This window comes from Halichoeres trimaculatus, unplaced genomic scaffold, assembly GCF_033239565.1.
Source record: "Halichoeres trimaculatus isolate MK-OKI-2021-1 unplaced genomic scaffold, fHalTri1.1 fHalTri1_scaffold_21, whole genome shotgun sequence".
NCBI classification, from domain to species: Eukaryota; Metazoa; Chordata; class Actinopteri; order Labriformes; family Labridae; genus Halichoeres; species Halichoeres trimaculatus.
The window spans coordinates 17713105-17740155 of record NW_027437199.1 but is presented as its reverse complement, the minus strand read 5'-3'; the positions used below and the strand labels follow the sequence as shown (position 1 = coordinate 17740155).

Below are 27051 nucleotides of genomic sequence, written 5' to 3'. Positions count from 1 at the left end.
CGGTGTTTTGAAGTATCCTGCTTTATCAGGATTTTTTGTTAATTTTTTTTATATTGTTTATTTATTTTTTATTTATTTATTTTTCAAATTTAAATCCTTCATTTTGGTCTTTGGTTAGGTTGGAAAAAAGTAGAGATGTCAGATCCCCTGAATAAATACTTTAACTAATTCCCATGTGATGCGCATTTTCTGAGGAAAATATGGCTCCTGATATAGTCTGTAGACATTATCATCATCATTCCACTTTTTCACATGGTCAGGTGTAATAAAAGCAAACTAAAAGTAAAAAAAACGTGAAATATTGGAGAATCGCAATTTAAATCCCAAAATCATGAAAGAATCGAATCGTAAGAAAAGCACACTGTCCCAGCCCTAGTAAATATGCTGAACATAACCCACTTTACCTCCCCTACTGTATTTGTCTTGTGTAATAATAGGAAGGACTAAAGCTCTGCTCCAGTGAAAATAGCAATTTGAGGACCTTAGTGTTCGGCAGTGTTTGTCTTTTGACAGGCTCTTCATTGTTTTTGTAACTACCTGTAGACCAAACATCTTTTTTGTTTCTTTCCTGAAAGCAATATTTAGCTTTTGTGCTGGCCACAGTTTTGTTTTTCAGCTTTTAAGAGAAAGTTGAACTTTGAGTCAGACTCGCTGCTTTAATTCATGAAGTCACACAGGTAAAGCTTAAGTTATATTTAAAAAAATATGATACCAGATTCGAAGCTACTTTTCTGAGCTTCCCACTAAGTGCAGACAGGTCTACAGTCCCTGCCCTGTTAGATCAGCTGTTCACACTCAGGATCTGTGCGTACGGTAAGTGGAGCTGCCACAATGCTGGAGCCTGACTCTCTGACGCTGCTCTGCACCAGGCGGCGGAGATAGCAGCATTCTTTGCAGGGTTTCAGGGCAGATTAGCCCGAGGCCTGTTTATCAGGAGCACCATGTTCATTTATGGTTTGACAAAATAAGAAAGTTTGCAAACACCATCTGAAAGTTTGGTGATGATGATGGAGCAGATGATCGCCTCTGAATCCTCCTCAACAGCAGCTGATTGAGAAATGCATTCTGAATATTCCAGGTTAAGTTTTGAATTGAAATTAGCTTGAAAGACATGATGGGAACTGATTCCAAAAATCAGGAAATGTTGTGCTGAGAATTTACACATTGATTTAAATGAACTTCTCAAGAATAATAAGAACAATTTGAAATGATTCTGATCTGTTTATTGATTTTGATTTAACCAATATTATTATCCAGCTCTCTTACCCATCTTCAGGCTGTACAGTTTTTTTTTTAATCTTCCATAACCACCTGGTCACCACCTGCTATCCATGCACTAACCATTTCATAACAAACTGTCCAACAGGTGATTAAAAGTGTGAGAACTGGTCACGGCACACTGGTATGCAGCTAGGTTCCACTCAGTGTCATGTTTCTGGGGTCGCTGAGTTTCTTCCAGCTTCCTCCTACATTCCAATGTGGTACAGACCAGGTGGACTGGAGACTCCACATCACCACAGGTGTGGGTCTGTAATGTGTGACCTGTCGAAAGGCTCTCACTGGTTTTCAAACTGTGTTTTGCTGGGAAATGGTCCAGACCCCGAACTCAGAAAATGAAGTGAATCAATTCATGAAAAACTCCAAAGAAAAATCATGCTAAGAAAAAGGTCTGTTGTCTGTTCTGTGTTGGTTTTTACGGCGCTCATTCTAATTTCTGGCAGTATTCATGATGCATCTATGAAAGGCGGTATTGTCTGACTGTAATCCGCTGACTTTGTTAGATTTCATTTGGATTTTATTAAAAGCATAGTCTTTGTCTGTTTGGCGCTTATCTTCCCATCGTCTGCCTTGTGTTGTTTTATCTTGGCAGAATTTATCCTATCTGCAATAATTGTTCAGTAGACAACTCTTAAGTCATCTTATCATCACATGAGTGCCCCTCAGTCTTTGTGAAGCTGTGTTTCTTAAGATCTACAAGATGCACAATGTGGAAGCTTTGCTTTTGTGCTTTTGTCGTCACTCCTGCAGAAGGAATCCAGAAATGGTTTTAAACAATAGAAACACTTAACCTGAATCTCTGGGTGTTGAAAAGCTCTCGTCAGGTTGAACCTTCAGCTCTCCTTACATTATTGTACATGTTATCCTGCTTGGACTGGCAGCTTGCTGTATGTGCATCTACCTTGTCTTGCAGCTACCTGAAGCGTTTCAAGGTGATGAAAATCAAGGTGCTGCGTTCATGGTGCAGACAGATCCTCAAAGGCCTCCACTTCCTCCACACCAGAGCTCCGCCCATCATTCACAGGGACCTGAAGTGTGACAACATTTTCATCACAGGGCCCACGGGCTCAGTGAAGATAGGGGACCTAGGTTTGGCCACACTGAAGAGAGCCTCGTTTGCAAAGAGTGTGATTGGTAAGAAGACTCATGACACAATTCAGTAACTCAGTGATGTTGTGTGTTTAGGCTGCATGTTGGAGCAGTGCTTGTTACAGAAATATGGTGGACTGTGCACTTATGGGTTCTCTCTGTGAACTCTGGCTTCCTACCACAGTCATTTCACAGGCTCTAAAGAAAATTAACAGGATGAACGTTTAAAAACATGATTTAGGTTTAAAAGTGAAGTAAAAAAAGTAGCTAGAGACTTTTTTAAAACAATTCATGAGATCAGCAAAAGATTTCAAACTGATAAAAACTAAAAGATCAAAATTCTAAAGAACCTAAACAGCACAATAACCAAAGAGTTAAAAAAAACTCAAATTCAGTTCAATTCAATTTAATTCAAAGAACTTTATTTATTCGTTGGGAACTTCATTGGTGCAGAGCATCAGTGCGTGTACAATACAACATGCATTCAGTCAACCCCCATACACACGAATACCCAACAATCGACCATCGAAAAGCATAATTAATGATTGGATGCTTAAAAAAGTACTGATAAAGGACAATTAATAAAAATCCAAACAACAAGGGGAACTAATCAATAAAAGAACTCTTACAAAAAAACTGAGGAAATTATCTGAAGGTACAAAATAACATCAGAGAACCTAAGCATCGATAGACCCTAAATAAAAAAGATTTTAAAGAACCTAGAAGAACAAAAGCAGTAGGAATGAAAAACCAAAAGAACATTACAGCAGACATTACTAGAACACAAAAACAAATCCTCAAAAACTCATAACCCCCCCCACACCCAAAAATAAAAAAAAACATGGAGGTTAATGAACCAAAATAGCAACCCCAAACAACTTAAGAAGCCAAATGTCAGAGGAACTGAAACAAAAAAGACCAATAAAGTTAAGAACTTAAACAACAAAGGAACCAAAATAATAATTAAAAAAAACTTAAAGTAAAGTAAGTAAATACAGGAACTTAAAAATGGAGAGAACACAGAAATAGATAGTACTCAAACTACAATGAAATCCAGTCACAAATACAATTCACACACACATTAAAAAAAACAGATAGAAACAAAACAATGGAAACACTAATGAGAAAAGAGCCCACACAACAAAGAGCAGTGGAACACAAACATTTAAAAAACCAGAACAAAAATGAAAGAACACAAATGATGAAGCAACCAAAACAACAAACCACCAAAACATGGTGAATCATAAACACTAGCTTAACAAAGCAAAATTAAATAGCACACAAATGCCCAGACAATTCTCATCTTATCAAGGTATTACAAAAACAAAGGAACCTGAACTAAAACCCAAACAGGAACAAAAAAGAAAAACATTAGAAATCAAAACAAAACCAAAAATCTCAACGAGTACAGAAACTTTGGATCTTCTGCCAAAACAATCACCTTTGGTCTGACGCCACCATATCCACGAGACAACATGAACCAGTATCTCCATCATTCACACGTATCCGCCTTCAGACCTCTGAAGGAGGAGACAGTAAAACAGCCGACATTATTTATGTGTTTGTCATCATAACAGCTTTGCACAAACATACAGGTCCATGCACGCTGTTTTACAGAAGCTAAGGCACAAACATTTTGAACGACTACACGCCTACTGTACATTAAATTTACTGCTCCTTAAATGTCTGGGAGTGAAAGCAAACCACAGGAATCTGTGCAGTGAAACGCATACTACCCAGTCGGCTAGTAAGCTAGGATTAAGCTGTCTAGAGATGTGATGGAGAGCATACACACCCTGTAAATGCAGAAATACACACTTAAGCTTTAGCCGCACTTCATATTTTAACTGAGCTGACACTCAGTCGTCTAGTTACAAAGCTGACCACAGATATTTTGGTATTCACACATTTTCTCACACTCAATTACATGAAAGTGCATTTTCTCATGCTCCGGGGGCCAGAACGAAATGCTTTGTTAATCTCACAGCTGCTTTGTAGTAATGAGGCGGACCTCAAATATTTGGAGCCTTTTAGATACTCACAAACAAACACACAGGCTTGAAAAGAAGTCATTAAAAAACAGCCAATGTGTCAGAGGACAACTCCAAAGAGAAACGCCTTCACAAGCTGAAATATATGGAGTTCTGTGGCTGAAATCACAAAATGTAATGGCTTGTTTTTGTGTCCTCTCTCTCCTATCAGGGACTCCTGAGTTTATGGCTCCAGAGATGTATGAGGAGAAGTACGATGAGTCTGTGGACGTCTACGCCTTTGGGATGTGCATGCTGGAGATGGCAACCTCGGAGTATCCTTACTCTGAGTGTCAGAACGCCGCCCAGATCTACAGGCGGGTCACCAGTGTAAGTATGACTTTCAAATCCAGAGTGAAAGTAAAATAGAGAGTGAACAAGTGAGACAGGATGTTTGTGAGTTGTACCTGGAGGAGTTTTTAGCTTCCAAATCTCCATCCTCATCCAAAAGCTTTCTCTTTCCCCTCCCTCTCACACTTGTTTACTGACTGCATTAATATGTTGGCATGAGCTGCAGGCGATCCAGTCATATGACTGTGTTTTTGAACTGGTTATTCCCTCCCATATGCTGTACTTCCTGACCAAGCTCCTCTTCTCTCTCCTCTTGAACACAAACGTTGTTTTTGGCTGAACCTTTTCTCCATTGCTAGAAAGCAAAATGTCATGTCAGGGCAAAATGATTCCTCAGACTTGTCATTGTGGTGCCTCAAACCCTGGAACTTCCAGAGTGAAATCAGGGAGATGTTTGGACGTGAAAAAAAAATATATATATGCTGCATTTCTTTTGTACTCCGGAGTTGAATTCAAGCTCCTGTTATATTCTTTTTATTTTACAATTCCTGACTAGTGTTTGTTGCAATAAAGCAGCTGTATATATAATAATTTTTGATGTTGATATACAGAAATATCACTGTTATGGCAAGTTTTTCCAACTTGGCAAGTGGAACACTGAACTCGGAGATGATGTCATTCCCACTAACTTCCCAGTTCCGAGGACAAATGGAACGCTGCACAAGTTTCTCTGCCTTGGAATTATGAAAAGAAAAATCTAATGACTCAACATTGGAAATGGGCCATTGCGCTACAAACTGTCTTATTTTTGACGGACAGAAAAACAAACCTTATTGGAGGTGTCTTAATCCACATCTGGTTTTTCTGACATATACAGCAATAAAGGCCCTGTAAGGACTTCATAAGTGATCTTAGAATAGTCTCATTTTTATATATTTGCCTTTCTGTAATCCAGGATTTCAGAGGAGATTTTCTGTACCAACATTGGTTATTTGTAAATGTTATTTCTCAGTATGCTTGGTTGGGTCGCATTTTCCCAGGAGAGGACAAATCCATTTCTAGCAAATAAAACGAAAGTCCCTGCTGACACCACACCACGACAAACGCAAAGCTTAGCAGTGCAAAGTAAGATCTGACCTTTTTCCCGTAAAAAGGTATTTGTTATATTTGTTTTGTCGTAATGGGAGAGTAATAAAGGACAAACTAAGCATGGGTTAAGCTATTTGCGCTAATGTCCATTCCAACCCACAGTCAGCAGTTATTCTGCAGTGGTCTGTTCAAACTTGAGAGTCTATCAATAAAATGAAGAGTGAGGATGGAGTTGGTAGATGAGCACTGATAGGACAGAATCACGAATCACTAACATAACATGCTACAGACATGACTCAGAGCACCGGGCTGTGACTAGCGCTAAAAGTAGCCAGCTACTCACTTACAAATAAACTGAGTTTACAAAGTGTGATTGCAATAACATTTGGAGCAATAGTCCAAAATTTTGTTAAATAAAGAAAAGTTGTGTTAGAAGATCTGCAAGAGTCTTGTCTTAACGTCAGTGGGTGATGGTGCTCATGGGAAATGATGTCTTCATCCTGGAAAAACACTACAGATTCTAGTTCACACGGCGCCTTTAAAGAAAACTTCTCCAGCACTGGAAACACTTTCAAGAAAGAAAAAAGAAAACAGACACCAAAACACAGACAGAGAAAGAGAGGGAGAGGATAACAGATGCAATCAGAGGCTGTTTTAAGTTGAGTGCTGCTGAGGTCATCACACACACACACACGCACGCACACACACGCGCAGCTACAGCCCTAAGAGGCAGATGAGAGCTTCCTCTCTTTTATCCCTCCTCAGACTGAGCTCAGCTTTTAAAGGCTGACAGTGATGCTCAATGGACTGAAGAATTTACTAGAAATCTCTTCTTCTGTCCCCGTCTATTCCCCTTACTATCCATCTCTTCTCTCTGCAACCGCCTCATGTTTTATTCAAATTCCAGCACAAGAAATGTAAAAATATCTGTTTTATTACTGTATGATTCCCCAAGTACATTCAATCTCATGAATAAAAAACTCATGTAGAAAATTGTTAGATACTCGTTTTTAATTTGCAGACTAGAATTAAAATGCTAAATTTCCCTTTCTTCGTTATGCTTTAGAGAAGTTTTTCCTGAGTTGTTTGGTTCCTCGTATTCACAGATAAGTGTAATTTTTTCTCACTGACAAACCAGCAAATTCAAATCGACATGATTTGGATGAAGATTTGTGCTCTGCCTCTGATCACCACTGTGAAGAGAGGATAAGTAGTCTTTCTGTCTGTCTGCTGTCATCTTTCCCAATCTCTTAATATCATTTAAAAAGCCTCATGTATAGAATTAATCCACACTCTCAATCCTTCTTTGCGTCTTTCACTCAGACAATACTGGACCCACATCCTCTGATACTTCCAGGAATATTTAATTACTGTTCTGTCCTCAGTCCTTGAGTTCACGTCTCTGTTTGTGTGTTTTTGAGTGGAACTTAATCGCATTAATCTTATATGCCGAAAACAAGCAGTCATTATGCCGCTATGCAGCAACTTCACTTGTCTCTGTTTGTTACTGTCACACACATCCACACGTACACACACAACCTTGTGACAACCCCAGGGTGCCCGAGTCACCTGCTCCTTTTTCATTTCACGGACTAATCCCCCCTCACGGCTTCTTCATTTGTCCCTCTGTGTCCTCACAAAGGCAGAAACCTCAGCTAACCCCTGATTTGTAAAAATACTTCAAATGAGAGGATTTATTATTTTACTGCTCCATGTTTCTGCTCTGTAATGACATGAACTTCTTCCTCTTTTGTGCCATTATTACCCTCTTACAGTCCTCACCTTTTTGTCTTGGACACATGAGGCTTTCCTCGGTTAAAGTCTGATTTAAAATCTGCAGTTGGATCAAAAAACTATTAGTATCAAAAAAAAAGGCTGATAACTATTGCATTAAACTACAGATATCATTAAAACTCTCATCTGTTGGTTGTTCTCAGAGGCTGCACAGACTTTTCAGGCCAGTAGAAGCTGTTAGAGATTAACATATGGCTGCTCTTATTCTACTTTGACATAACATACTGTTAACCTATAGTCTGTCTCCTTCTGGAACATTCCTAACCTCCAATCAGCCTTATTAAAACTGCAATCTCGAACTCTCTGTCTCTCCTTCTCCTTCATCCTCTGTTCCTCTGTCAGACCTAATACTATTACTTCCTTCATCAGTGCTAACTGTGTTTGGCCCTGGAATCTCTAGATGTGTGTGTGTGTGTGTGTGTGTGTGTGTGTGTGTGTGTGTGTGTGTGTGCGTGCACGCGCGCTTGTGCAGGTCTGAGTGTGTATTAGAGAGTGATGGGGGGCTGTTATGTAATTGTGAAGTCAGGGAGGCTGCAGGAGAGAAACCAGCCAAGAAAGTAAGGAAAGAAAAGAAAGACAGGAGGAAGAGAGGACAGAGCCGGAGGAAAGGAGCAGAAGGAGGAGGTTGTTTTCTGGAGCAAATAGCAAAGAAAACTTTTCTGTGTGTCGGTCGAGCAGTCAGTCAAATCTGAAAACTCCTCGAGTTATCTGGTGATGTCTGGGTAAGTGACTTTAACAAATCTTTGATGCTGGGTTCTATGTTAGTATGTGTTGTCTTTTAAGGAGATCAGTTTTGTTAAGTTGTCTCTTGATTTATTTTACCAGCTTTGCAGCAGCTGTTAGAAAAGTCTGACATCTTCCAAAGCATAAAGATTTCTATTGTTTCTGATATCAACGTTTAACAGTTTGACATGAAAATACACTGGGTTGTTTTCCTGCAAGTCTGGTACAATATAGCAAACGTGGGACTTTGTCTTTTATTCATTCATGATTCAGTTTTTGCTTCATTCAGACTCATCCAGGCTGTTCTGTGCCTCCACTAACAAAGTTTGAACCGCTCATTGAGATGCCTTCTGTCATGCTGTGCAGCTCAACTTCTGTTCACTTCTGAAAAACTGGGCTTAAAACTTTCCACAGACCTCTGGAAACTACTTGTTCTAAGTTACTCTAAAGTGCCAAAATGAATCTGTGACAGTGAATGTTTTATAAACATATTTGGCCCTCCAGCTGTCTTCAGTTGGTGATAAACTTCAGAACAGGTCCCTGCTGATGCGTTTAATGAGTTTTATTAATCAGATAAGTGTTTGATGTCTTATTGGCTACACAAGGCTCTAAATAGTGATTTATTCTAGACAGAGAATCTCAGTTTATGAAATTTAACCCTCGGCAGCAAATGATTGACCTTCACCCAACAATACTTAAAAAAAAAAAAACGGCTTTTGTTGTTGTTATTTCACTCCATATCACTTAATCCTGCTATAATTTTGTCTTGAGCACATACTTTTGTGTATTTAAAGATGTAAACAGGGAGTATGTAGACTGAAGCCACTTCAACAATCTCCTTTTGTGTTAGAGATGGGAACTGAATAAGGTACTTTTATAGGTACCAACCGAATTCTGCCAAAAGTACCGGATACCGTTTCACGTGAAAACATAGACTGTATAAAACATGGACGTGGCCACCGTTACGTCACTGGTCTGTTCCTTAAACCGTGAAATGAAGCCAATCCACAGACACAGACACATTTGCTATGACGCCGGCTGTGAGTTTTTCTTCAAACAGCTACAGGGTGCCCACAGGTCATGTGACCTGAGCTATGCCTCTGATTGGAAAATCAAACGATCCTAATGACTCCTAAACCACAGAGACAGAAAAAAAACACTCATCATACAGTGTATGCCGATTGTGAAATCAGCATTTTAGACCCAAGCTGTTTTTGAACCAGGTTGTATATTTGCTTTTTAATGCTGTAAAAGTCTGTTTTTATGTCTGGGTGTTTACGTGACTTCTGGTCTTTCTGCAGCCAGCCTCAAGCTGATTATGAACAGCAACTTTAAGCACTTCCACATAGGCTTCATTTTTACGAACCGGATGTTGCCCCTTGCGTAAAATCAAAAGTTACCATGTTCAGGTACCTAAATGCATCCTTGTGACTGAATGAGAATGGAAGAGTTGGTGATTTTCCATGCTGGTTAGTAAGGTTATATATTGAAGAATAAATACGTCAAATTGAAAAAAAAACCTTTTTTTTTGAAAGAAATTGATATTTTTACCACATAAACACAAAAAAAAGTACTGAAAATTGGTACTGTTGAGTACCGGAACCGATTGCCAGCTACCAGGGATCGGTACTTTATCATTTCAAATGTAAAAATGTAATTGACTTAAAAGAAAATTTCTGTCTTGTCTTTCTTCTTCTTGTATTCAGGGAGTGAAGCCTGGCAGTTTTGATAAGGTAGCCATTCCTGAGGTGAAGGAAATTATTGAAGGCTGCATCAGGACAAACAAGGATGAGAGGTAAGACTAAAACACGTGCACATTTAGATCCCACCTGTTAAGTTTGTGTCTTCATAGTCAGGTGATTAAACCTTATATGATATTACAAAAACAAACAGCACTAACTGTGTGAGTGACTTCTTCTAGTCCTGTTCTGGTTCACAGCCTCTTGGTCAGAAATAAGAAGTCCTCTGTTCTCTCTGTTCATGCTGTTAGAGAGCCAAAACATTCACTGTCCTCTCTCCTGCTGTAGAAATAAACCAAGGCTCTTGTTTTTTTCTCAATGTGCTTCTTTCTTTTTGGGCAAATTCCTCATCTCCTTGGTGAAGACAAGTTGTCTAATTCCTCAAGTCAGATCTGATTTGATCCAATCTAGAGACACGTGTAGTTCCCTTTAGCATTATTTTTTTATCTGTTTTATTATGAGAAAACAAGTGAAGTGCCCAAAACATGCCAGTGACGTCTGTGATTAATCTAAAAGTCAGCACCATGTTGACCCCTCACTTAAAATCCATGCCTGTCTTGTTATCCTATTATGTCCAGTCTCACAAGGCTGTTCTTGAACAAATTGGTATTAAATCTTTTGTGTCTATTTTTGTCTCTTGCTCTTGTAGGTATGCGATAAAAGTCCTGCTGAACCACGCGTTCTTCCAGGAGGACACGGGGGTCAGGGTTGAGCTGGCAGAGGAGGATGATGGGGAAATGATTGCCATCAAACTGTGGCTCAGGATAGAAGACGTCAAGAAGCTAAAAGGCAAAGAAAAACTGCATTTTTAACCTCACCTTTTAAATCTGCATGACTGTCCTCTTGCAGTGTAAACCACACAGCAAAAACTGAACTCCAAGCAAGTGTTGATATCTCTTTTACTAAGGATTGTCTTATTGGACTAATTATGAGCCACATTCACCTGACAAGTGTTTTATTTAATGATAGTAAAGACAAAAATGATGCCTAAATTGCTTAGTTTTCTTACCATGCTTGCAGGTTTTTAAGCATTTTAGGTGTATTACTTGTCTTTTAATATAAAAAAAGTACAATAAGTAATTTTCAATAAAAATAGACATAAACACTTGTTTGGATTTCAGTTTTTGCTGAGAATTTTACAAAAAGTTTGTCATCATTTGTAAATTTTATCTTTTTTACTGTGTAAATATCCAAGTCACCTGTTATAAAAATAAAGCATTTTGTGATATATGTTATACTTTCTCCGAAGATCATAACACTACAAAAAAAACAGATTTGCAGCTCTTTGATCAGCCACTTTTCACTGATTTGCAGGAAAATACAAAGACAACGAAGCCATCGAGTTCTCCTTTGACCTGAACAAGGACGTCCCTGAAGATGTGGCCCAGGAAATGGTACGTGCAGTTACAGAACATGTGTAGATTTTGGGGCATGTGATGGGAAAGTGTTGGGTTTTTTGGCAAGAGGAAGTGTGTTAAAGAGAATTTTGAGCTTTTTTAATCTATAAGACTTCTTCGTCACCACTCCAGGTTGAATCCGGTTATGTCGCAGAGGCTGACCACAAAACCATGGCCAAGGCGATCAAGGACCGTGCCTCTATGATCCGGAGGAAGAGGGAACAGAGGCAGCTGGTTCGAGAGGAGCAGGAGAAGAGGAGACTGGAGAGTGAACAACAACAGCTACAGCAGCAACACCAGGAGGCACTGAAATCAGCACACGTACAGGTTTGAGGAAAATTCTTACCAAGCAGCCAGAGTCCTCACAGTTTCTGTTTTCTGAAATTAGACAGTGTGGACCCATACACTGTGTAATCCTTAATTATCTTATATAAAAAAAAAGATTTAAGCTCCTGCCCTAGCTCATGTTTTGTTTGTTTGCAGGCTGAGACAGGAGAGGAGACTGAGGTGGAGCATCAGCAGCATCATTATCAGCAATCCGGCATCTCACACACATGTAAGAAAACATTGTTGAGAATGTAGTGTGCTGCACCATCATTAACAACCAGGACCTTGTTTATAAAAGTAAATGATCACCCTTGTGTCACTCAGGTAATGATGGCTCATTCATAAAATAAGGGATGGTCTCTAAAGGTCTCCATTATTTACAATCGTTAGAGGATAAAATCTCATTCCTGCACAACCTCCTCCTAATAAAAACACACATTACTGTACAGCTCTTACATAACACTTTCTGGGCAGACACCCATTAACATTATCTCGAGCCAGGAGGGTGATTCCAGGACCATATTGTCATTGTCTCAGTGCAAAGCAGCAGCAGCCATTGTTGAGTCAAACCGATCCTATTGTTCCCAAAAAGCTCTGCCCTGGAACTGTTAATTTTTCCTTCCTGTGATTGTGTGCCATCGAAGCTGCTCAGAAGTTGTCATGCTTTCATAAACAAAGTGTCCTCCCTGGTGGCTCCTGCACTGTCTAATGACTTATAAATAGTGCAAATCCCTGATTATATAAGATTATTCAAATGCCAAAGTATTTTTCGTAAACATTGATTTTACTCGAAGTCCAACCTTAGGGTGAAGTTTGATTCCTGGTCTTTTTTCCGTCTCTTAGCTGAAGGAGGTTTGGACAGCGGCCAGGGCTCCTCCGTTTTCTCTGCAGACTCCCCCCACCTGAATCAGCTGACCATGTCCTACAGCTGCCCCCCCTCCTCCCAGCCCCCTTCCCAGCCCCAAACCCCCTACCCTCCCACCCCTTCTGCAACCCCTCAGCAGCACCCAGGCTACGCCCAGGCACCGCAGCAAATGGTGAGTGATGATGTCATCCACATATCAAAATAAAAGAGGTTTTATTGCACGTGTGCGAGCACGGTCATGTTTAACACAGCTGTGAGCAGGGCTTTGCTCACAGGTGTGCTGAAAGTGGGCCCTCAGTGTGAAGTGAGCACTGCTTTGGAGTGACGTTTGCAGTGTTTCAGTGGGTTGGTATGAAACTTATTAGAGCAGAGCATGGTGTTGCGTTTTTGTGCGTTTTAGCAGGAGATGACTAAAGGTTTTTTTTTTTACGAACATTTAGGGGTAAAAACAACAAATCACTTAGTCAGTTAGAAACAATCTGTTTCAGTTGGCTAGCAAATCTGGTTATCATCAAACAACTTCCCCTTACAGTATGCAAGCTGAAAATCTTTTGTTTCTCATCCCCAATAAATTGGAATTCAGTCTATTGTGAGCCCGTCAGCTATCATGCAAACTACAGTTCTGTATTACCTTTTCTTCTTTCTCCATCCACATATTTAATTTATTGACATGTTTTTTTTGAATAAGTTTATTTGTAAGTTTTAATTTGGCTTCCACCCTCCTTGTTGGTTTTATTGTGTATATTTAGTAAATCCATTTTTTCTTTAATATACGTATTTAGAGACTTTAAAATGCATCAAAACCCAAACATTTTACTTTGCTCAACCTGAAACATAATAGTCAGGTAAGAATGCAAAACAGGTTCTAAAAAAATCAAATAGGAAATACCCTTCACATGTACTGTTTTGATTGTTGATCTTTCAGATACATTGTCTTTATTCAACTTATTTCCCCATACATGCCATTCTTTACACAAGGATGCACAATAAGCTCTGCCTTTCATTCTAATTCTGATTATAGGAGCACTCACAAAGCATAAGTACTTATAGGTATTTTTTGAATACCAATGTGTTTTATATCGTCATGCTTTGTTTCCTCTTCCCCATTTTGAACCCCAAGATGATTACGTTTTTATCAGCAGCTTTAGATCAGCAGATCTATGACAGTCAAGTCAAACTTTTCTTTTCTCATTTTTTCTACATCTGCAATCAAACTTCCAGTTCAGCAGAGTTTTCCTGACTATTTTGTTACTGAACTGGCTGGTCGTTAAGTTTGTCAGCTGATGTTCCTGATAATTCAATAATGGCTTTAGCTTAGTTTTAAGTGACTGTGACGTAACATAACATTTCCACATGTCCTCACTAAAGGTCATATAATTGAGCTCAGGGATGATGTTGTTGTATAGAAACCACTTTATGAATGAAGTTGTTGATATAAATGTTATTTTCATTCCTGGTTTGGTTTTATTTTTGCAGTTTTTGTTGTTTGTTATTTTGTGTTTCTATTTTCATCCTTCTCCATAAGTTTTGTTATTATTCTTAAGTTTTTCTGAACTTTTATTTCTGTATAATTTATTTTTCTGAGTTGTGCTGTTTGTTCTGTTATCCATTCTTAATTCATTGTTGGATGCTGTTATAAATACTGATTGATCTTCACAGAAACAATTTACTTGGTATTTCAACATCTTTTTAATGTTCAGTCGTGATTGTCAGCTTATGATTTGTTTGCTTTTTTTATTCAATCATTTATTGTTTGCTTTCCTTATCTATTCCACAACCTCTCTCACGTGTGTCCATGAGTTGTGTTTACATTTTGTTCTGTGTCCAGATTGTTTTTGTCTCTTTAATTTCTTTGTGTTTGTATTTCATGTCCCATCATCCTCCTCCTCGGCCCACAGCCTTCGTCACGCCGTCGTCGAAATCGTAGCATGTCTGTATGCGTCCCCCCCTCCTCCTACTCCTTCTCCCACACTCCCTCACCCATGGCTGTTCGTCCAAAGCCGCCCTCCACCCCTCCTCCAGACCTGTCCTTCTCCTCATCCTCCTACACCACCACCACCTCCTCCCCCTGCATGCCTCTCCCTGCTGAGAGGGACACATTCGCCGGGCGCCTCTCCAAAGCCCTGGAGACAGTCCTCCCCCTTCACTCTGCCTCCTCCGTACCCAGGGCCAGGCAGCGGAGAGCCAGCCTGCCCGCCCTGTTCTCCAGCCCCGTAGGTTCAAAAATCTTAATCTCAGAGACGTCACATTGGTGGGGAGAGTATGAAAGGAGGGAGGGAGAGAAAGATGAGCCACAATGGTGTCTGAAAGTTAAAAAAATTAATTATTTGTAGGAAAGTTTCCCCTTGTCATCTTGTTTTGAAAACTGTTAAAGTGATTATGCTGTCAATAAATCTGAGCTGCTGAATGAAACAGGGAGGACTGTTAATGAAACAGCTTGTATTACTCATGCTGATGCAGCAGGTTTTTCTTCATCGCAGCTTCTTACAAAGATTTAGAGCCAAGAAGAAAAGTGTAAACAACAACATGATTCAGAAAATCAGATTCACTTGTTGAAAGCTGAATTAGCAGTCTAAGTTTCATGGCTGTGCAGCGACATTTTTCCATAAAGAGCAATTCAATTTTCATAAAGAAAAGCGAGTTTCCAGTTAGTACAAAGTTTAAACAGCATGGGCCGGGTTAGTGCTGTAAATACCTATTAAATCTAATTTTATAATATTTAATTAATTTTAAAAAACTGCATAGAGTTTCAAATTTAAGTAGTTTTGTATGACTTAAGTCCTTGTCACACTTTGTTTAATTTCAGACACTGATGTGAGCTTTTCTTTCTTCTCTTCCACCTCATTTATCTCTCTTTTTCTCCGTCTGTGAGACCACCATGTGATTAACTGACTTGAGCTTTCATTCGCTCTGTGACACAAATGTTTAATATCATGTGCATCTGCCATCAGGAAATCTGCTCATTCGACAGCAAATATCAGCAAAGTGGTTTTATTTCATCGTTCTTAGTGCCCTTGATAGAGAGCTGAAAGAGAGGGCATGAAAAATAGGACAAAAAGCAGGAATTAAAGTTGGGCGTTATTCAAACACCATCCCTTATTGGTTTTTGAAGAGGTGGTTCTGAAGAGTCAAAAGGTTGTAGCTGCGCTGTCAGAAACGCTGACTCAGTTAACCTCTAATTACTCTGTAAACTGGCGAAGAGGTGAAGCTGAGGTGGACCTTAAACCGACCTGTGTGCACACTCAGCCGTACCTTCGTATGTAAATTTATGCATAAATTTGACCTTAATATAATAAAAACAGATGACTTTAGAATATTTGGCCACTTCATGTTTTTATTTTTGAAAGGACAGCTCGAAGGAGGCGGGACATTTGGGGACAGAGAAGGGGGATGACGTGCTTTACGAACTGAGATGAACCAGGGTACTTTCTGCAAATTAAAATGTGAATGATTAAGTCCAAGTATGATAGTTGTACCAGACTGTAAACATGTTTAATTCTAATGTAAAAAAAAATGTGTTTTAATATGTGCTTTAAAAGTATTTCTTTGACTTTTGAAGCTTTTGCTGCTTAGTTTAGTCTCTTACTCAAAGATCATTAGGGTTGCCTAAGTTTGATAGTTTTCTCTAAATTTGAGGACAGCATTGTGCTTAATTCTTCCTACCAAGTAAATCATCAGCTTCACATCATGAATCCCTCCTCTTTCACTCTAACAAACATTGTAAAAACATCCCACTCTACTTTAGTTTCTTTACTTGCAAACACAAACTGGAACAATGTCTTTTTCAGGATTTGTAACATTAGGAAACAAATGTCTTAAACATATTTCATCCAATGTACTATTTTTATTAAATCTTTTAATGATATAAAGTATGAAGTTGCATCTGCTTAGAAAATCAAACCCAGACCTGAAAGCCTCTCTTTGATTGAACAGATTTCCTGAGTGCAGTCATCAGGATATTACGGCGCCCTGAACCAGCGTTCAGCCTTTCTTCTCCTTGTGTTTACCCTCCCGTGTACCTTTGCTCTCCTGTCTCTCATTGTTGGCTTGTCTTTGTGCTGTGCCAGTCCGTCACTCCGTCTGTCTGCTTGTTAGTTTGGTATTTTTAGACTCCCCTCCTCACTGCAGCTCATCACTTCTTAACAAAGTTGGTTGTCTGATTTTGCTCCATGGTTTTGTTACGATGATATGTCTCTATGTTTTTATGTTATTGTCCTTACAGTTATACTCAGGAATGTACTATTTTCTCCATTTCATGTGGGGGCGTTGCTGTGTTTCTCTCTCTTCTTTTCTGAGTCTCATCCTTAAATTCATTGTATCTCATTGTCGCAGCAGCATTCAATGCCGCACCCTTACAGCGGTGGAGCAGCAGCAGCAGCAGGCAGCATCCCTCTGCCAAACCTCCCAGATCCCTCTACAATTTTCTTCCCTTCCATCCCTGAACGCCCCATTTCCTTCTCCCCTCCTCCCACTGGGCCTCCTAAGGGCTACAACACCCAGAGGCGCAAGAGCACGTCCATTCTAGAGGCACACACACGCCACTTCCAGCCTGCCTATACTCGCTATGGCAGCAGCTTGCATCCCTTCTCTGGGATGGAGGGAGTTGAAGCGCCCTCTCTTCTGATGGTGAACCCAAGTTTTGCAGCAGCTGCTCAAAGACTTGGTGTCGGGGAGCCGCTGCATCTCCCTGGACAATCTGACCCCAGTTTGTATGGCTACAAAGACATGAGGGCAGAGCATGAGGACGCAGTGAGGAGGTTAAGTCTGAATCAAGCTGCCTTGTTGGACCATTATGAAGCGATGGCGTACGGAGGGTACCCGATGACGGCACACCAGCTTTTCCATCAGCAGAGGCAAGCAGCTGCTGCAGCGGCTAGTTTGGGATATGAACCTGTTCCTCAGTCACAGCCAGCATTTTTGCACCCACACCTCATGCAGAGAATGAGTGCACACAGCCCTATTCCTCAACCTTTAACACCGATGAGTGCTCCTGCTGGTGGCGGTGCTCCTGCGTCTTCATCAGACGCATGTTACCCTCCACAACAACACGCTTCTTCATCCGCTTTCTCCATTTCTGCTCCGCCTGTAATGACAGACGCTCCACCCCAGAGTGGGAGTGTCTTTGAGTTCCATCTAGCTGCAGCTGCTGCCGCCGCTGCCGGTGACCCAAGCGTCCTCACGTCCAGACTGTACCGTCCCCGAAGGAGCTCCATGGACCTCCCCCTGGAGGACAACACTGGAACTGGATCCGGAGGTTCGGGCACATACAGCCGACTCCAACCTGTAACGGAGGAGCTGTACACGTACGTGAGTCCTGAACTCCCCCTCCCTCCAGGAAGTCTTCTCCTCCACCACATCAGCATAGCTGCAAAAGACAGGAGCCCTGAACCCTCCAGTGACTCTCTGGCCTCCTCTGATGCTGGGGAGTTCCAGTCCCCTCCTCCTCCTCCACCACTCCTCCCATCATTTGACTCCTCTGCTGCTCAATCCATCCCTCACTCCTCATCTGTCTCCCTCTATGACTCATCTGGAGGAGTTTACCCCATAGACCCCCAGGGACATCCCCCCTCCATGCAGGGCTTTCTCCCTCCCACTCTGTCCTCTGATCTCCCTCTGGGGGGAACGTCATCGACTCAGCTGGAGTCCCTCATGCAGAGCGCCTGGGCCCGGCATGGAGGAGTGGTACCGGCCCAGCCTGATATGACGTACCATGAGTCATTGCTGGCCATGCAGGCCGCTAACCCAACTCTGGTACTAAGTTAAACCTTAAATTCCCCCACTGACCTCTGGGTTGATTACTAGTTGAAACAATATCAGCTGCTTTTCTTGCAAAGATCCACGAACACCCGCTGAGTCTGTTTTAATATCTTTTGTGTTACACATCTGCCAATCTATTACAGTTAACTAGCATCAATAATACTTTGATAGAGATCATAGAAATGGTGGATTCTTATTTGAAAATCATCTGATTGGATTCATTTTAGTAACTCTTCCCAGAGGCTTTTAAATCCCTGTTTCTTTTCTTATTGTTTTATTTTGTTTACGTTGCCAACCCAGGAGCCCCCTGCTGAAGCTTCCTTGTTGTCATGTAGTCTTTGGTTGTGATTTTAATCCCTCCAGAGTGAGTCTCATGCTCCAGTCTTCAGAATGTCTCAGATTATTCATCCTCTGGCACTTCTCAAAAAGGAATCTGTCCTGAAAATACAATTTAAAAGTTTAACTCAAGTCCCAAGACGTGAAGATTTTTTTCCAGGCCCAGAACCCTTTGAATGAAACATTCAGAAGGCCATTTTTTGAGACACACTCTGGTGTTGAAGCTTTATCAGCAAACAGTCTGAGCCTCCTTCTTTCTGTGTTTACGTTGTGTATTTTTTTTTTCTTAAAGTATCAGTAAGTAGTATTTGTTTGTATGTTCATATATGAATGTATATGAGAAATGTGTGTTTGTGGGAGTATACTGTGAAGGTATACTTTCCTGATTACTCATACAAATCCAAAGTCCATTTAGTCTGAAGAATTTATCAAGTTCTTTAATCAAGCAGCACTCCACACATAAAAAAACTTTTTTTACACTAAAAAAATATGCAATGTGTCTGAAAACATCACTTATGGATGAAAAACTCAGACTCTGAGACTTTGTAGATTTGTATGGACAAACACCCAGAAACATACAACAAAACAAAGGGGGCTCAGACAATCCCAGCGAGGTAACCACGCAGGTAGACATTTTATTTGTTTATTGAGCCTCTCTGTTGTTTTCTGTTATAACTGCTAAAGATATTGACTCAAAGTCAGTTCTTTGTGATGATGTACAATGTTGTCATTTCCTGTCCAGACTGGAAATCAACTTCTTGCACAAGGTTCAAAGGTCACTGTCCAAAATCATTAAACCTTTAGAACACTGATACAATCAATGCCACTTTTACTTTCTTCATTTTTTACTTTGAACCGCTCACAATCACTGGTATCTTCACTTTTTTGTGTTTTTTTAAACCTGTAGATACCTGATTTTTTCTTTCACATTGAATTTTCTTTAAATTTCTATGCATTTTATTTATTTAAAACAAAGTGTTTTTAATTCTGTATGGTGCTGAAAAGAGAGCCTTTGATATAAGAAGGTAGGTATTAGTGTGTGTAGAGCAAAAACCCATCAAAGGGTTCACAGTAAGGGCAGTGTCAGTTTTCTGATAGTGCAGGTATTTCCAAACCCTTAAACCTTCATTTTTAGATAGGCTTCTAAGTAAATCTCAGAATTCAAAGGGAAAATATTTTACTTTACAAACATCTCTAATGATAAATTAGAGCATGTGCAAAGCTGCCAACAGGATCAGGAAGAGTTTGCCCCAATAATAAAGACTTCGTCACTACTTTATCTTGTTTCTACTGTTGAAGTGTGAGGACTTCAGGAGACGAACAGGAGAAGGATTTTTATCTCTTTGATATTTCATTGTAAGGGTCAGTTCCTCTAGCGTCTACTCTGTGCTTCATTGATGTTTTATCACTACCGATCACTTAGGACTTGCATGTGAAAAAACCCTGTACTTACACCCGGCCTAACCTCAGTATTGTGCCAGTGCTGTTATATGAGCTACACTACAAGCTGTGTGTATGCATATATCTGTGTGTGCGTGTGTGTTTTTTGTGTGCATGACTGTGAACACAAGATGAAAGACTCTTGATCAGTAGCACAGCAGACGTACCTTGTGTTTGCATCCATGTGCATTTTCCAACACGTGAGCTGTAAACATGTTCTGATTAGTTCTTGTTTTCTCCCTCTCTTGATTCCTCCTTCAACATCACATCTCTTTCTTCCTCTCTGCACACCTGTCTCTATGCACACCTGTCTCCCTGTCAATCTGTCTTCTAGCAGCAGGTTCAGGCTGCCACCTCTCAGCTCCCTCTGGGACCCCCTCTGGTTTCTGCTGCCACCCAGGCAGCTCCTCCTGGAGCCCCCCAACAGGTATGCCAACTAAAAAACAAGTACAACCACTTACACTCATTACTTTCCTTACATTTCATTAAGTCTATATCCCCTTGATACTTAAATATGCTATGAGGAGGATCTGTTTTAATTGCACCCCTTCGCCACCTTGTGGCCTGTAGTCTCTGCACACTGTCGTAAATTACTTTCGATGAGGTGTGTGTTTGTTTTGAGGTAAGGTATTTATCAGTACAGTTACGTAGCTCTACGGTATGAAACATGACATCAAGCAAATGTCGTAGCAGCCGGCTATATGTTGGCCCGTAGCTCTGACGTATCTGTAGGCTAAAGTGACAACAAGTAAACACTGTCAGTTTGTAAGTAGTTTAGTAGCCGTTTATATTTAGAGCAGCTGGTAGCCTGGTGCTCTAAGACATGTCTGTAACATGTAATGTTAGTAAATTCTGGAATAACTGCTGCATGTGGGTTGGAACGATCATTATCACAAACAGCTTAGCCCTTTTAGCTTTAGCTTGTGTCTTAGCCTTTAGCTCAGGCTGTATCACTCTCCCATTTAGCTCTCTCCTGTTCTTCTGTCCTTTTTCTGTCTGACAGTTAGGCTCCTGTGTCCACCATCACTACGAAATTAATAGCAGAAATCGATTTTAGCTGAGAAAAACACAGATCTCTCTTCTTTTTACTAAACTTCGTCAGCCGGCGTGGTGTTGTCATCAGAGACTTAGACGTGCTGAAGATCAATCCAGTCCTGGACGACCCGACCTAGAAGCTAAGAAGTAGCAATTTAAAATAACCTGTAATATTGGTGATGATAATCTCATTTTAAAGTGTGGATAACAATCCAGCATATAACTAGAAGGGAGAGTTTTTCAAGATCACTTTCAAACTCCTCACAGCATCTTCAAACTCTGTAAAGATAACACCAAAAATAACTCCATCTTTTTTGTTATACACAGAAATAATTCCTGTGTCGGCTTTTCCTCTTTGAAGTTGTTGCCTTTGCTTGAAGGTTGCCCCTCCCACAGAGTGGGCTCTGTGCCCACAGTAACACTACAGTATTTCTGTGTTTGCCCCCAGCACTATTATGAACTAATTGCTGTCTTGAACTGATTTGATTGAGCTTGAAATTGGTATTCGGAGATCAAATGTTTCTTGTCATAAAAAGAAGACATTTTCTCAGTTCCCTTATCTGAACCAGCCGTTCTCCCATAATTACACTCATCCTGTTTCAATAAGAGATGTATTCAACGCTTGAAACTGCATTCAGATTTTATGGATGATTTTTATGCTGAGTCATTTTGTAAGCATGCTAAGTCATGCTTTTGAACTTTCTGGAGGTTTGATAACCACTCGGGAAATTAACAATAAAGAAGATAATGTATTTATGGAATTTTATAAGGTAAATTTGATTTTCCCAGCTGGCATTTTCCTTATAATTCTAGTTCTCAGAAGAGGGATTTGAGTTGATCCAGGTTGTTAAAAGCAGACATGATGTTGAACTGTGTGTGCTAAAAACGTATCAACCCTTAAAAGGATCTCTGTGTGATCTTTGAAATACTTGTATTTATATATTCGGTAAAGTCACCATCTCCATCTCTTTCTCCTTCCAGGTCATTTCCAGTCAGAGCCCTGCTTCAGTGCAGAGCCCCACACACACATCTTTGCCCCAGGCGTCTGCACAGGTACAGAGAAGCAACAGAACAAAGTCTCATACATGTCACACAAAACTTTATAAATACCTATTTAATGCACACAACTGTCAGTGCTTCTCAAGTTTAATTTAAGCTCCCGCACACCTGGATTTAAATTCAGTAATTACACACATTTGAACTTTTGCACTCATCTCCATTGAAGCCATTTTAAACACACAAAAGCAGAATTATAATCATCTTTAAGAAAACCCCTCAGGGTTTCGTCAACCTTTACACAATCTGTCAGTCAGTGATGTTTTCCTTCTGCTCACCTGTAGATGATCTTCCTACACACATGAACGCACAATCACTGACACTCACTGACACTTACTGACATTTACACAAGAAGTCCTCAGTTAAACTGCAGCAATAATCCCCTCAGAGTATTTGAATTATTTAGCTTAATCCACTCCTGATGTCAAACTGTCAAATCTTTGTAAAGTATGAAGATCAAACGACTTGAATCTATAGTTCACAGTGTGGAGGGAAAACTTGAAACAAGTCTGATTACTTGTAAACCAAGCACTGCACATTTTCAGCTGCCTGATTTGATGTTTTTTGACTTTTCAATTCAGTTATCTGCTCAGCCATGTGACTGGCAGCCTGCTTTTAATCAGCATTATGGTAATTAATTAGATTTTTCCCTGAGTCAACAAGTCATGCCGATGAAAAACAACTTTTGACTGAATTGAAAAGGTTAAAGATGAAGTTTTGCTGAACTTGGAACTGTTTTTTATTACTCACTGTAAACTGAACCTCTTTGCCTGCTTAGCTTCACCTGTTTTCTTTTTCTCTCTTGTTTGCATGCTGCCTGTGTTCATCACCTGGTTTGGTTTCACGTGTGTCTCTTTACACTTTTGTATGTTCATTCATATATTTGTGTATAGTTTTGTGACCTCAGTCCATCTCCCAGCTTAGAGCATCTTTTCTTTCTGTACCAAGCTGCTCAGCTAGCTCTGGTCAAGGTAGCATTACTTTTAGCAGTGTGTGGGCGTGTGTGTCTGTCTGATTGTATTTCTCCTTATTTTTTACCCTGAATTCAATTTTATCTTAATCTGAAACATTAGTTTGACCACATATTGGAATATCTTTGGCATAGCATAACTTTAGGAAATGAAGTTCTGTGATATGAGATCTGAATCATTGATGAATATCAGTAACAGAAGAGGAACATGAAAGTTGTTTAGTGTCATTAACATCTTAGTAACAGAATAAAAATTAGGTTTTTGTTTAGGTTCTTTCCACCTGAGTATTTCTACACACTACAAACATTTTGTGAATGAATGTTTTTGTTACAAACGAAGCCGAGAGGCGTAAAACTGTCTTCAGTCCTTGTTTAATGATAATTGGATAAATAACATTTGAGTTTGATAAATGAAAGGAGCTTCAAGTGAATTTCGTTTCCACGCCTGTAACAAGCAGCTGACTGTGAATGTAAGAAATGATTGAAGGTTATTGAAACAGGATTCTGCAAATCTTTTAAAGGTCTTGTGTTTGTTTTTTTAATGTAACTTTTTAAGGCTTTAAGACAGCCAAAAATCAGAGTATTCTGTGTAAAAATGACAAAGTATACTTCAGGTGTTACCTCTTAAATGTCCTTGCTCCAAACCACTGTCGCCTTTCTGTCTGTACTTGGCCCCGTTTGTGGAGCTCTAATTTGTTTCTGGATGCATGATTTTACAGTTTTTACACAACCATCCTGTCATGGAGTTTGTGTTTTAATTTGTCGTCATTCATCCGACTGCTCAGTGTTTGGGTTTACTCGCTCAGGGAGTTGTTTGCTGAGGGTCTTGAAGTCGAGTAAACTTTAGTGTCTATTTATTAACATTTATTATGGGATGGATAATGATCAGGCTGGTTTCTCCTTTCCCACTCACGTTTATTCTTCATTTTGAAGTGAGGTTACTGAGGCAGTGCACATCACATCCAACCACCTGTCAGGTTTACCCAAGTCCTCATCCCACCTGAAACTCTGCCCCTCCACATGTCTCACCTTTTCTCACACTTTTTCTGCCTCACCCATCCTATTCTTCTTGGTTTTTCTTTCCTGCCCTGTCCTCCTCCTCCTCCTCTTCTCAGCCCAGTGTAACTCCGTCTGCCGCCTCCTTGGTGACCCTGCCCTCTCCGCCATCCCTCCCTGTTACCATGCCGTCAGTGGCTGTGGCCGCCCCTCCCTCTCCTCTTCCAGTCCCTGTTAGAGTGGTGCCTACTACCGTTGTTTCCCCTCCTCCTCCTCTTCCTCCTTCTCCTCCTGTGCCCACACCTGTGTCTCAGCCGTTGGCTACTGTGGTGCCAATCATCAGTGTAGTCACCGCCCCGCCTGATACCCCCATGGAAGCCCCTCCCCAGGTACTGGATGGTCAAACCAACCACGTGGATGCTGTGTCCAGTGGCTGAATGCTGCATGCTGTAGATTCAGCCGAGAGGTTCAGAATTGTTTGAGAAGTTTCAAGAGAAGTGAAGGAGAATCTGAAAGCATTCAGGGATTTCAAGTGAAATGAATCTTTGAAGCAGCTTTATGCTTTGATGAAAAGAGGTTCTGTGTGAATCAGAGAGTTTTTCATATTTAAAGACATCCAGGATTCAGAAGCACAGCTTGTGCACACACAGGAATAAAACAGTTGTGTTTCTGGAAAGAAAATGTTTTTTTCTACCCTTAAAAAGTATGGTGTAAAATTCCCATCACTTTGGTTAGAGTCTGGTTTGATTTTGTTGGTGATACAGAAACTTAACTTTTTAACATCATTCATTTTCTTCACCTGCTCAGAGCTACTCACAGAAGCTTTACCTTTGTTCCAGTTCATGATTTAATCAGGGAACTGAAGATCGAATGTGATCTTTTTGAATTCATTTATACCTAAGAGAGAATTTTCTGTTCACAGAAATAATGTTGCATAAGCTGTAATATCCTGCTGACCCTACAATTAGCTGTAACATTTACAGAACATTACTTCAGTATTAAACCTTGATGACTGAGGAGCTTTTAAGATCCTGCAACACTGACTGACCTTGAACTGTGTACCATAACAGTTTTGACATTGTTTTTGGATGTCATTGAGCCAGAGAAAGACTTAGGCTTAGGTTCTGTTTGTTGAAGTGTCGTGCATAGATAAAAATACATGCTTTATTTTAGATATAATGTGCTCACTATGAATAAAATCCATCCTCTATCTCCGACAATCTTCCATTGTTTCATGCACTAGTTTTCATTTGTGTCTGACCCAATTTGGATAATTTCCTCGAAAAATACTCCACTGACGCCTTGTTACTGAAAACACAAAGCTTCTCTTGCTCTTTAGTTATTTTAACTCCTACTTCTACTTCTTTCAGCTTTCCTGCTCTGTCATTTCAGTTTCCCTGCTGTTAAATTATGATAGCAATCACATCGATTGTCTGTGAATGTGTATTATTAACATGCCTGTGTGTGTTTCAGTCTGCCTCTCACTCTTCAGAGCTGTCTCAGTCCCAGCTACAGCCACCCCAAGTACTTTCATCAATCGAGAGGTAAAAAAATAAAAAAATAAAAAAAAAATATCAAAAGAAAAACTGCATTTACGGGATGATGCCACGTTACTTAAATTGTCTAGTTCCCGTTTTAAACTGATGAGATTGTCTCTCTGTATCTTCATCTGTTGTTAAGTTTGTCCTCTGTGTCTCCCTCCTCAGTGGCCACTCTGAGACTTCAGGTCTCAGCGACGGCAACGAGGGAGGGGGAGGTCGCCATGAAGGTCGCTCCACAAAACGGCACCAGAGACGCTCTGTGCGAAGTCGATCACGCCATGAGAAGATCTCAAAGGCCAAGCTCAATGTTCTCAATGTAATAAGTCATCCTCTAAATCTATGAAGTCGTAATTGAACTGTAAATCCTCCCACGTAGCGTTCAGCTGTTGGTATTTATTGGTTGTTACAGAGTTATGAGTTGCAGTAAAACTAATGAGAAACATCATATAGAGCTTGTCATCTGTTTGTTTTCTGGCGCCCTCTTCCTAATTGTGTTTTCTTCTCTGTCCTCCTCTTTGTCTTCTTCTGTTTGTGTAGATCTCAAACCGTGGAGACAGGGTGGCGGAGTGTCAGCTGGAGACGCACAACAGGAAGATGGTGACTTTCAGGTTCGACCTGGATGGAGACAACCCTGAGGAGATTGCACAGATTATGGTATACAAACTAATGTTGGGTTTATTTCCCCTGTAACTCCTTCTCTAGCTCCTTGCCATCATTCATGCATTCATTCAAAATCCATCACAATTATTAAAATTATCTTTTTTTTCTGACTTTGTGTTGACATGTAGGTCCAGAGTGAGTTTATCCTGGAAAGTGAGCGTGAATCGTTCATCGAGCAGGTCAGAGAGGTGATAGAAAACGCTGATGAGAAAGGTCTGGAGAGGGAGACAAACAGCAAGGTAACTTCAACCCTGACACTCTTTTATTTGTTTTTCTGCGTCTTTCTCATGTTGGCAGCTGGATAGTCCCTTATTTTGTTGTTTTGAGTGGGAGGTTTTTTAAATAGCTTCAGTTGTTAGGTTATACTTAATTGCTTTTATAAACTCTATGCTAATATGTGTCTCTTCAACCCACAGATGGGAGGTGATATGGAGCAGCAGATTCCTACTATTTCTGTCCCTATGCAAGGTAAATAAAGCAATGCAGAAAACAACAGAACCAAGCCAGACCTTTTCTCTCAGAGGAACACGTTTGATTTTGTGAAAATGACTGAGGGTCAGCAGCTATTACTCACATTTATTAATCCTGAAAGTAACATATGATTCCTCTATTTGTAATCTATATCTTTGACTGATTTC

At 40.2% G+C, this 27051-nt stretch overlaps 1 protein-coding gene across 14 annotated transcripts in view; it reads left to right on the top strand.

Annotated features, from left to right (window-relative positions):
* wnk1b (WNK lysine deficient protein kinase 1b) overlaps positions 1-27051 on the top strand; it is a 101485-nt gene that overhangs the window by 54853 nt on the left and 19581 nt on the right. For 7 of the 14 annotated variants that reach the window (XM_074698410.1, XM_074698415.1, XM_074698412.1 and 4 more), the window contains exons 4-21: positions 2192-2412; positions 4570-4727; positions 10001-10089; positions 10683-10822; positions 11348-11427; positions 11563-11757; positions 11914-11986; positions 12601-12794; positions 16955-18373; positions 20490-20582; positions 22172-22243; positions 23140-23217; positions 24332-24601; positions 25686-25756; positions 25919-26069; positions 26291-26407; positions 26542-26652; positions 26830-26881. In XM_074698410.1, coding sequence (XP_074554511.1) covers positions 2192-2412; positions 4570-4727; positions 10001-10089; positions 10683-10822; positions 11348-11427; positions 11563-11757; positions 11914-11986; positions 12601-12794; positions 16955-18373; positions 20490-20582; positions 22172-22243; positions 23140-23217; positions 24332-24601; positions 25686-25756; positions 25919-26069; positions 26291-26407; positions 26542-26652; positions 26830-26881 — 3584 coding nt within the window. The remainder of the gene's footprint in view (positions 1-2191; positions 2413-4569; positions 4728-10000; positions 10090-10682; positions 10823-11347; positions 11428-11562; positions 11758-11913; positions 11987-12600; positions 12795-16954; positions 18374-20489; positions 20583-22171; positions 22244-23139; positions 23218-24331; positions 24602-25685; positions 25757-25918; positions 26070-26290; positions 26408-26541; positions 26653-26829; positions 26882-27051) is intronic. The other 7 variants (XM_074698414.1, XM_074698413.1, XM_074698406.1 and 4 more) reach the window with 6 other exon arrangements.